Source organism: Salvelinus fontinalis, chromosome 5 (assembly GCF_029448725.1).
Source record: "Salvelinus fontinalis isolate EN_2023a chromosome 5, ASM2944872v1, whole genome shotgun sequence".
Lineage (NCBI taxonomy): Eukaryota > Metazoa > Chordata > Actinopteri > Salmoniformes > Salmonidae > Salvelinus > Salvelinus fontinalis.
The window spans coordinates 5922504-5934230 of record NC_074669.1 but is presented as its reverse complement, the minus strand read 5'-3'; the positions used below and the strand labels follow the sequence as shown (position 1 = coordinate 5934230).

General features: G+C 46.4%; 1 protein-coding gene across 1 annotated transcript; it reads right to left on the bottom strand.

Annotated features, from left to right (window-relative positions):
* Nucleotides 1-13: 13 nt before the first annotated feature.
* LOC129854966 (tripartite motif-containing protein 16-like) lies at nucleotides 14-9103 on the bottom strand. The gene is made up of 6 exons (XM_055922178.1): nucleotides 8499-9103; nucleotides 6828-6932; nucleotides 1687-1911; nucleotides 1307-1466; nucleotides 1122-1181; nucleotides 14-890 (listed from the first exon to the last, which is right to left on the bottom strand). Exons 1-6 carry the CDS (start codon nucleotides 9093-9095, stop codon nucleotides 379-381), a joined length of 1659 nt encoding a protein of 552 aa, XP_055778153.1. The 5' UTR covers nucleotides 9096-9103; the 3' UTR covers nucleotides 14-378.
* Between the last annotated feature and the right edge of the window lie 2624 nt (nucleotides 9104-11727).

Here is an 11727-nt window from a genome sequence, read left to right as displayed (position 1 = left end):
TAAATGAGCACCTTAAATCTCTAAAAATTCTAATCAGTCAGAAAAAATCTAAGTGAAAGTATATATGTACAAATCAAAATGAAAGTATTGAAGATCAAATCAGTTAAATCATTGTACATAAAACAGAGCAGAATGAATCATCACACCTGGGGACCATCACCACCAGCATGACTAGTATCTATGTGGACCCTACTACAGTTTAACCAGCTCAGCTATAGACTACACCAGCATGACTAGTATCTATGTGGACCCTACTACAGTTTAACCAGCTCAGCTATAGACTACACCAGCATGACTAGTATCTATGTGGACCCTACTACAGTTTAACCAGCTCAGCTATAGACTACACCAACATGACTAGTATCTATGTGGACCCTACTACAGTTTAACCAGCTCAGCAGTACCAGAGAGCCAAAACCCAGGATAGAGGGGCTGAGTGAATGTGGTCTGGACTCTGTGGAGGAGGGTCATTGTGTCAGAGACACTGTAGAAGGACAGAGTACCTGCCTTGTGATCCAGGTACACTCCTACTCTGGAGGACTGAGGGCCTGATACTTTAGTCTCAACATCATTGTGTCTGAAATAATAACGATGATTGGAGCACTGTAAACTCCAGGACTTGTCATTGCATCCAAATGCATTACCTCTCTCTGTTCTGCTGATGTCTTTATATGAGACCGATGTAATAACATACACCCCACTCCACTCCACCTCCCAGTAACAGCGTCCAGACAGACCCTCTCTGCACAGAACCTGGTAGTAGTTTGTGAATCTGTCTGGATGGTCAGGATATGGTTGGACTTGGCGTGTATAGGTCACCTTTCTGTTCCCTTCAGACAGAGAGAGGCGTGTCCCTGCTGCGTTTGGGTCCAATGTGAGCTGACAGGAATCTGGGAGAAGAGCAGAGACCAATGAGGGGAGTTAGAACAATAAGTTAAGTCAGATACTGTATCTACCCTGTCTTTGATTAGAGCACAGCAGAGATCAAATCAGAGAAATATGAGGAGTCAAATAGATACCCAGTCTTTGATTAGATCTAATATTGCTATATATTTATAGAGAGATTGTTAGGAGTGTCAGTAAAAAGAGACTGTTAGTTACTTCCCAATAAAGAGACTCACATTGTAAAAACTCTTCTCTGGTCTTGGGCTCTGGAGGCAGTACAACATCCACTATATTCACTACAGACACACAAACACATTGACAGAGAGAGGGAACGTTATCATCATACCATATTCCACATGTATATGACTAGTAGGGAACTTTCAATGGTCTAAAGTTGATGTTCTTATTATTTTCAACACACCTGTAGTGGAGATCTTGGTCCATTCTCCTTTAAGGAAGTCTTCTAGTTTCTCTCTCAGTTCAGACACAGTCTTACTCATATCTCCAAAATACTGAAGAGGACGGACAATGATGCTGGGTAAGTCTGAAGATACACTGATACTGGAGAGAGACTGATAACTCTGGAGAGAGAGAGAGAGAGAGAGAGAGAGAGAGAGAGAGAGAGAGAGAGAGAGAGAGACCAAGAGAGACAGAGAGAGACCAAGAGAGACAGAGAGAGAGAGAGGGCCAGGGAGAGAGGGAGATAGACAGAGACAAAGAGAGAACAGAACCAAATGATTGAGATGAATAGTTTCACATTAAGATAATTTCATATCACATGTAACAAGGCAGTTTAGTTACCTGGAGGAAAGTGATGTGATCCTCTGTGTGTGAGAGCTGCTCCAGCTCAGTGCTTCTCTTCCTCAGCTCAGCTATCTCCTGCTTCAGTTGCTCCAGGAGTCCTTCAGCTTGACCAACTTGAGACTTCACTTGGGCTCTGATCTGCTCCTTCGCCTCAGAGCTCCTTCTCTCAATGCAGCGGCTCATCTCAGCAAATATCTTATCACTGTCCTTCACTGCAGAGCGCTGTTGAGAGAGAGACTGACTTGTCTTAATTTAATGAGCCATCCTCATTACACTAACACCCTTCCCTCCTAAAACACATTGCGTGCCCCCACAACCTCCACACAATCACATTATACAGCACCCAACACCACAGTACAATACACCATCCAGCACCACATTCCAACCGTACATCCAACCCCTCCTCTCCAGCCGTACATCCAACCCCTCCTCTCCAGCCGTACAGACAGCCCCCCTGAGCCCCCATACCTCCTGAAACATCTCCACACTGTTGATCATTTTGTAAAACTCAAACTCAACCCTAAGGCGTCAACAGTAATGGCATTACCCTGGCAACACAGACAAAACATGATGAACAGTCTGTCATTGCAGAAAACGGACACCCCTCCCCAACTCCCAGGTCATCCCGAGACAACTAGCTATTGGTGTCCATGGCTCCATGTAATACCCTCCACTGGATGACCCCTGACCTTTCAAGTACTGGGAGCTTATGGCACACCCTCCACCTATACCCTGCCATGCTCTCAGACCCCACAACCCCCTGCCACTGATGCCCTTTCACTCCCGCTAAGCTCTTGGTGTGTCTAACATTGACACTGAGGGTGTAAAGCACCTTACCCCCCACCTCTGAAAACTCCCTCAGGCTCAGAGTGTTTGTAACCAGTAAGTCTTCTGGACTCTCCTTCCAATCCCCAGTCTCTGCTGTCACTTGCAGTGGTGGAAACGGTGGCTGCTCCAGGCTGCTCCAGCCCCCTCCTCACTGGGTCACGCCCTCAGCCGGTGACGCCCGGACCAGAAAATAAATCACTAACTTGCTCTGTACGTTTACAAGAAGACCACCGGGGGGTTGAGAATGGCCAGTTTCTGCCATAGGGAGGATGCTGCCAAGTTGTTGATGATCAGCACCCTCCCTCTGTATGACACTTGGGAGAGGAGCCACTTCCACTTTGTCAGCCTCGACACCACCACTTGTGACACTGCTTCCCAGTTCTTCCTAACCACCCCTCCGAGTCCAGAGACACACCAAGGATCTTGAGCTGTGGAGGTGCACTGTCCCTCCATGCCCCACATAACAGAGCATCACTCTTGCCCCAGTTTAACTAAGCTGAAGGCGCCCCCTCAACACCCTCAAACTATTCTCCAGGGCCCGTCGGTCCTGCTCATCCCTAACCAACACAGACGTCATCACTGCTATGCCTGTCCCCAACCCTGTGCCTGGCTTCCACACTCCCTGTAGCCTCCTGCGTAGCAGGCTCAGAAATGGCTCAATAACAAGAGTGTATAGCTGCCCCAACAGAGGGCATCCCTGGTGAATGCCCCGCCCTACCCAGACTGGCCTACTGAGCCCTCCCCCCACCTTGACCATACATGAAGCCCCAGCATATAACATCTGAACACAGCCACAAAATTCTCTCCACAACCAAAACAACACATTGAACAGATATTCATGGTCCACCATATCAAAGACTTTCTCCTGATTATGATTGAGCGTCCTGGTACACAGTACAGTTGGTCCCCTTTTTTGGGCAGGAGAGTCAAAGCCGCCCGTCTACCGCTTAGCAGCAGCTCATCCACCCCGACGCACTCACGCAACACGCAAAACAAGTCCTGTCCAATAATTCCCTGAACTTTTTATAAAAATGCACAGGCAGACCGTCAGAGACGGCAGCTGAGAGTTTGTGAAAGGCCAGGGAAATGTCAATTTGATTTCTCTGTGACGGAGAGAGTTTAGAAAGGTCTGTGAGCAGAACCTGAGAACACCCAGTAAAACAGAGTTCTGCCCTCTATAAATCAGAGTACAACTCCACAGCCCGCTGCCTCATCTCTCCACAACAGAAGTTACCCACCAATCAGACTCCCTCATCTCCCCAAAACAGAAGTTACCCACCCATCAGGCTCCCCTCGTTACCCACCCATCAGGCCCCCCCCCCCCCCCTTCCTCTTCCATGAGCAAAGCACCTTCCTTCTCCATCAGCCCCCCTGGACTTCCTCCCTGATCAGTGCCTCCACCCCAATGACAGGCAATATTTCCTGGGATGAGCCCACCAAGCCCTTACCCACTGGAGTCTCCGTTACTACAGCAACCTGCCTCTGCTCATGTTGCCCAGCTGCAAACTGCCTCACTTCCACCAGCCCTCCCCCCTCCCCCAGTCTTTCACCACAGCCTGCACACCACCACTTGGCCCTGCCCTACTCTCTTCCCTCCTGGTACTCCCTCCAGTGGCCCCCTGAGTCGTAGGCCACACGCTCTTCTCAATTTACATCAACAACATAGCTCATGCAGAAGGAAGCTCTTTCATCCATTTATATGCAGATGACAGTCTTATACTCAGCTGGTCCCTCCCCGGATTTTGTGTTCAACGCTCTACAACAAAGCTTTCTTATTGTCCAACAAGCTTTCTCTGCCCTTAACCTTGTTCTGAACACCTCCAAAACAAAAGTCATGTGGTTTGGTAAGAAGAATGCCCCTCTCCCCACAGGTGTTATTACTACCTCTGGGGGTTTAGAGCTTGAGGTAGTCACCTCATACAAGTACTTGGGAGTACGGCTAGACGATACACTATCCTTCTCTCAGCACATATCAAAGCTGCAGGCTAAAGTTAAATCTAGACTTGGTTTCCTCTATCTTAACCGCTCCTCTTTCACCCCAGCTGCCAAACTAACCCTGATTCAGATGACCATCCTACCCATGCTAGATTACGGAGATGCCATTTACAGATCGACAGATAACGGTGCTCTCGAGCGGCTAGATGTTCTTTACCAGTCGGCCATCAGATTTGCCACCAATGCTCCTTATAGGACACATCACTGCACTTTATACTCCTCTGTAAACTGGTCACCTCTGTATACCCATCGCAAGATCCACTGGTTGATGCTTATTTATAAAACCCTCTTAGGCTTCACACCCCCCTATCTGAGATATCTACTGCAGACCTCATCTTCCACATACAACACCCTTTCTGCAAGTCACATTCTGTTAAGGTCCCCAAAGCACACACATCCCTGGGTCACTCCTCTTTTCAGTTTGATGCAGCTAGAGACTGGAATGAGCAGGAAGAAACACTCAAACTGAACAGTTTTATCTCAATCTGCTTTGCTTTATCTTGGCCAGGTCGCAGTTGTAAAAGAGAACGTGTTCTCAACTGGCCTACCTTGTTAAATAAAGGTGAAATAATATATATATATTTTACCTCTTACAGGTTAGCCAGGTGCTATTTGTCTGTGCGCCATGTTATGATCTTTGTCATAAAGATGCACTGGGTTCCTGGGATTCCTTACAAATCTGGTCAATAGTTCGTTGCCAAATGGCTGGGGATGATGCAATGCCAAAAACCAGGCGGTTCTACCTGTCTAGACCTTTGTGTGTGTTTATTGTCAGGTACGGTTTGGAGATCAACAATTGCCTGTCAGCACCCCATTCATAATCAGAGACCCACACAACCAACTACCACGAAAGTGATGGAATGAGAGAGAAAGAGAGACATCGTTACAACACTGTACATAGACATAATATAACGTTTCTTCTTCTTTGGAGTTTAACGGCAATTGGAATCCAATATGTTGCATTACCTCCCAAAACTGAGCTATAATATCAATCTACTTCACTTCGTGATACAAAATGGGAAAAGGATCATTTTATTGAATAAAAATAACAATACTAAAAAACACTCTTCCAACAAACCCTACACTCATTAAAAACCCTACACTCATTAAAAACCCTACACTCATTAAAAACCCACTACCCCATTCAACTGCTTTGACCCTATCTGCTCCTGCACCATGCCAACGACCTGGGAGGACGGGACACCACCACTCAACACACCCTGGAACTCTTCTGAAGTCAAATCTCATATGACCAAATACTTCTCTGCAGCTGCCACCACAACATCTATTGTCTGTGATTTACGTTCCATTTCTGTGGTACAGTTGATAACCATTTCTATGAACGCTAAGAAGCTAACCTTACTGAAGCATATATCACTCGTTGGCCTATCCCTCTGTGCTGGCACAGATCTACTCCTCACCCTTGACCCATCCTCCTCTACTTTCTTCACTGCCTCAGCATACAACACCTTCTGCACTACTCTGACTCTAGTCATCTCAACCTGCCTCTCTCTCACTGGACACTTCTGATCCCCAGCAACATGGACACCCCTACAGTTGACACACAACTTTATCCACCAAAACTACACAAACCTCTATCCCATGACCTCCTGCACACTTCCCACATCTTGGAATCTCCCTCCTACAAACTGCTGCAACTTGACCATAAACGTTGCACCTGAAACAGCTCAGTGGATTCAACACAAAGACTCTAACAGGATAACTGATATATCCTAACATGACTTTGTCGGGTAAAGACTCAAAACTCAAAAGGACTGACAGTGACTCCACTGTTTGACCACACTCACCACCGGATCTGCGTCACACCAAACGGTGGGCATCACAAACACCAGGAGTCTTCAACTTGCTCCACCTCCACACTTAACACTATCCCAGAAAACACTCCTTTCAATGGTGTCCTGTTCCCAAGACCAAAGCAAGAAGCAGATCCTGACCAATGTAAACATCTGTTTCCCATGCCAATATAACCCTTTTGACAGAGAGAGAGAGAGCTCCATATTAATGTATAGGGGACACGAGTCAGTCATGGTTATGTGATGAGGTAGGCCCGCTTGCGACTTCAAAATCAGTGTTGGCCCAATGGGGACTGTCCTCTAGGTGTAACGGTCAAGATGTTGGTTTCTCCCGCAGTAGACCTAGGTTCATATCCCATCGGTTACATTAAGCTGTCAATTGTCTGAAAGGGGTCCAGACAGCTTGTTCCCAACAGTGGGGTCAGTGATATTGGAGAGGGGCCCCTATCTCTCTCTCTCTGATTGGAGGAGAGAAGTGAAATGGTGTCTCCTCTGGTCAACAAGACTCACCTTGAAAGACTCCACAGCCTGTTGGAGCTCCTTCAGCTCCTTCTCTCTCTCCTGGAATCTCTGCTGGACCTTCTGCTGACTCCTCCCCAGCTGCCTCTGTGGAGAATCACTCTTCAATGAGCTATCAAGCTGTAGTAGTCCAGTAGATCAATAGTATAGTAATGTGACATAGGGCCCATAGAGAGGAATTGTGATAGAAAAATGACATACTTATCTGATTTATTTGATGTTAATAGTAAACAATTAAATAATTATCTAAGAGTAAGACTGGCCTGCTAAGGCTGAGGTTTATTGTGTCCACTCTATCTTCCTGCAGCTAGTCTGGGTTTTACTAGAGATAGTCTGGGTGTAGAGGACATGAGTTTTAATAGAGATAGTCTGGGTGTAGAGGACATGGGTTATAATAGAGATAGTCTGGGTGTAGAGGACATGGGTTTTAATAGAGATAGTCTGGGTGTAGAGGACATGGGTTTTACTAGAGATAGTCTGGGTGTAGAGGACATGGGTTTTACTAGAGATAGTCTGGGTGTAGAGGACATGGGTTTTACTAGAGATAGTCTGGGTGTAGAGGACATGGGTTTTACTACAGATAGTCTGGGTGTAGAGGACATTGGTTTTACTAGAGATAGTCTGGGTGTAGAGGACATGGGTTTTACTAGAGATAGTCTGGGTGTAGAGGACATGGGTTTTACTAGAGATAGTCTGGGTGTAGAGGACATGGGTTTTACTAGAGATAGTCTGGGTGTAGAGGACATGGGTTTTAATAGAGATCGCTTGAAGCTGACAATTGATTAATGTCTTGATGATATTAACCAAACAGCCACATTCCAGTCTATGATTAGTGATGCATGTGAGACAAATGTCTCCGGTCTGACTGAGCCTGCATTCTATAGATCAGATTGTGTGAGTGACTCGAGATAGAGATAGCCTGGAAGAATAGAACTAACATGTCAGTGTTTGTTCTCATCCTTTCATCTGGGAAACGTAGCCTGAAGGAGTAGAATAACCTCCCCATGCAGATAAACATCAGGATGAACACAGGGTGGGTTATAGTGTCCAATCTACATGGGGGGCAGCCATGGTTGAAGCAGTGTTAGGTTTGGTACATAAAGACCCGCTATTCTCTGTATGATTCAAGCACTCGGTCCGACAGTCAAGACTGTTGGATTGACAGCTTCATTATTGTAATAATTCATCTATTTTAAATAAAGATGGTAGTTGATGAAATGACCAAGTCTCTCTCAGTACTGATTTTCCACAACACTATCAAGCTGTATTTGTCCAGCAGATCAATAGTATAATCATGTGACATAGGACCCATAGAGAGGAAGGTCTACAATCTTGATTGTCCCTTTTCAATATGATATTGATTTGTTGCTATGTGAATGATTATAGTTTTAACAGTCGGTGTAAATGTATCAATGAGTTGAGGCTGAACTTTGGACTCATTAAAGGGCATTCAGAATGATAATAGTGTTTGACTTTAGAAAATGGTGATACATTTGGAGAATCTGGGTTAACATAATCAAGGTTTGTGTTCATATTTGTTCTGCTGTGGATCCATTTCATTTGAATGATCTCATATTCAATCAGTCTTAGTTCCTACTGTATCTTTAATTCTTTGTTTATCAGACAGTCACCAACAAGTTGTTATGGTCTTACCTGTTTCTCAGTCCTCTCTGCTGCAGCTGACACTGTATCATGGCCTTTATGTTCATCCATCACACACTGATAACAGATACACTGCTGATCGGTACGACAGAAAACCTCCAGCAGTTTGTCATGATGAGAGCAGATCTTCTCCTGTAGTTGTCCGGTGGCTTTGACCAGCTTGTGCTTCTTGAAAGCAGGATATTCATAGTGAGGTTGGAGGTGAGTCTCACAGTAAGAGGCTAGACATGCCAGACAGGACATGAGGGCTTTCTGCTTTCTAGTCCCAGTGCAGAAATCACACGCCACATCTCCAGGTCCAGCATAGCACAGAGCAGGAGGGGGAGCAGCCTGGAGTCCTGTCTTCTTCAGTTCCTCCACCACCTCAGCCAACATGTTATTTTTCCTCAGATTAGGCCTCGGATTGAAGGTCTCTCTGCACAGAGGACAGCTATAGACCCCTTTCAGAACATCCTGATCCCAGCAGCCCTCAATACAGCTCCTACAGTAACTGTGTCCACAGGCAGTAGTGACCGGCTCCTTCAGTAGCTCCAGACAGACAGAACAACAGAACTGGTCCTGGTCCAGCAGAACTCCCTGTTGAGCCATTTGGACGGTTCTTCACTCTCACACAGACAGATGAGACAGACTCAGATCAGTTTTGTTTCATCAGAAGAGAGTTTGTGGGAGGGGAAAGGACTTCCTGGTTCTGCCAGAGGTGTGGGGTTAGAGTGAGTTAAAGAGGGAGGGAGGGGGTAGAGGTCAGAGTGATTTATAGAGGGAGGGAGGGGGTAGAGGTTAGATTGATTTAGAGAGGGAGGGAGGGGTAGAGGTTAGATTGATTTAGAGAGGGAGGGAGGGGTAGAGGTTAGAGGTAGTTAGAGAGGGAGGGAGGGGGTAGAGGTTAGAGTAAGTTAGAGAGGGAGGGAGGGGGTAGAGGTTAGAGGTAGTTAGAGAGGGAGGGAGGGGGTAGAGGTTAGAGTGATTTAGAGAGGGAGGGAGGGGGTAGAGGTTAGAGTGATTTAGAGAGGGAGGGAGGGGGTAGAGGTTAGAGTTAGTTAGAGAGGGAGGGAGGGGGTAGAGGTTAGAGTGATTTAGAGAGGGAGGGGGTAGAGGTTAGAGTTAGTTAGAGAGGGAGGGAGGGGGTAGAGGTTAGAGTTATTTAGAGAGGGAGGGAGGGGGTAGAGGTTAGAGTTAGTTAGAGAGGGAGGGAGGGGGTAGAGGTTAGAGTGATTTAGAGAGGGAGGGAGGGGGTAGAGGTTAGAGTGATTTAGAGAGGGAGGGAGGGGGTAGAGGTTAGAGTGATTTAGAGAGGGAGGGGGTAGAGGTTAGAGTTAGTTAGAGAGGGAGGGAGGGGGTAGAGGTTATAGTTATTTAGAGAGGGAGGGGGTAGAGGTTAGAGTTATTTGGAGAGGGAGGGAGGGGGTAGAGGTTAGAGTTAGTTAGAGAGGGAGGGAGGGAGGGGGTAGAGGTTAGAGTGATTTAGAGAGGGAGGGAGGGGGTAGAGGTTAGAGTGATTTAGAGAGGGAGGGAGGGGGTAGAGGTTAGAGTTAGTTAGAGAGGGAGGGAGGGGGTAGAGGTTAGAGTGATTTAGAGAGGGAGGGAGGGGGTAGAGGTTAGAGTGATTTAGAGAGGGAGGGAGGGGGTAGAGGTTAGAGTGATTTAGAGAGGGAGGGAGGGGGTAGAGGTTAGAGTGATTTAGAGAGGGAGGGAGGGGGTAGAGGTTAGAGTTATTTAGAGAGGGAGGGAGGGGGTAGAGGTTAGAGTTATTTGGAGAGGGAGGGAGGGGGTAGAGGTTAGAGTGATTTAGAGAGGGAGGGAGGGGGTAGAGGTTAGATTGATTTAGAGAGGGAGGGAGGGGTAGAGGTTAGAGGTAGTTAGAGAGGGAGGGAGGGGGTAGAGGTTAGAGTAAGTTAGAGAGGGAGGGAGGGGGTAGAGGTTAGAGGTAGTTAGAGAGGGAGGGAGGGGGTAGAGGTTAGAGTGATTTAGAGAGGGAGGGAGGGGGTAGAGGTTAGAGTTAGTTAGAGAGGGAGGGAGGGGGTAGAGGTTAGAGTGATTTAGAGAGGGAGGGAGGGGGTAGAGGTTAGAGTTAGTTAGAGAGGGAGGGAGGGGGTAGAGGTTAGAGTTATTTAGAGAGGGAGGGAGGGGGTAGAGGTTAGAGTGATTTAGAGAGGGAGGGGGTAGAGGTTAGAGTTAGTTAGAGAGGGAGGGAGGGGGTAGAGGTTAGAGTGATTTAGAGAGGGAGGGAGGGGGTAGAGGTTAGAGTTATTTGGAGAGGGAGGGAGGGGGTAGAGGTTAGAGTTAGTTAGAGAGGGATGGGGTAGAGGTCATCAAGATTGTGGACCTTCCTCTCTATGGGTCCTATGTCACATGACTATACTATTGATCCGCTGGACAAATACAGCTTGATATTGTTGTGGAAATTCAGTACTGAGAGAGACTTGGTCATTTCATCAACTACCATTTTATTTCAAATAGATTAATTATTACAATAATGAAGCCGTCAATCCAACAGTCTTGACTGTCGGACCGAGTGCTAGAATCATACAGAGAATAGCGGGTCTTTATATACCAAACCTAACACTGCTTCAACCATGGCTGCCCCCCATGTAGATTGGACACTATAACCCACCCTGTGTTCATCCTGATGTTTATCTGCATGGGGAGGTTATTCTACTCCTTCAGGCTACGTTTCCCAGATGAAAGGATGAGAAAAAACACTGACATGTTAGTTCTATTCTTTCAGGCTATCTCTATCTCGAGTCACTCACACAATCTGATCTATAGAATGCAGGCTCAGTCAGACCGGAGACATTTGTCTCACATGCATCACTAATCATAGACTGGAATCTGACTGTTTGGTTAATATCATCAAGACATTAATCAATTGTCAGCTTCAAGCGATCTCTATTAAAACCCATGTTCTCTACACCCAGACTATCTCTATTATAACCCATGTCCTCTACACCCAGACTATCTCTATTATAACCCATGTCCTCTACACCCAGAATATCTCTATTAAAACCAATGTCCTCTACACCCAGACTATCTCTATTAAAACCCAGACTATCTGCAGGAAGATAGAGTGGACACAATAAACCTCAGCCTTAGCAGGCCAGTCTTACTCTAGATAATTATATCATTGTTTACTATTAATTTCAGATTTTTCTATCACAATTCCTCTCTATGGGCCCTATGTCACATTACTATACTATTGATCTACTGGACTAATACAGCTTGA

What these genes read in the sequence shown, in the direction of transcription:
- LOC129854966 (XM_055922178.1), bottom strand. Translation starts at nt 9,095, where the DNA reads ATGGCTCAACAGGGAGTTCTGCTGGACCAGGACCAGTTCTGTTGTTCT. An exon ending in CAGAGAGGACTGAGAAACAG is followed by an intron (nt 6,933 to 8,498) that starts GTAAGACCATAA and finishes GATTCTCCACAG; the next exon opens with AGGCAGCTGGGGAGGAGTCA. An exon ending in AGTCTTTCAAGGTGAGTCTT is followed by an intron (nt 1,912 to 6,827) that starts GTTGACCAGAGG and finishes CTCTCTCAACAG; the next exon opens with CGCTCTGCAGTGAAGGACAG.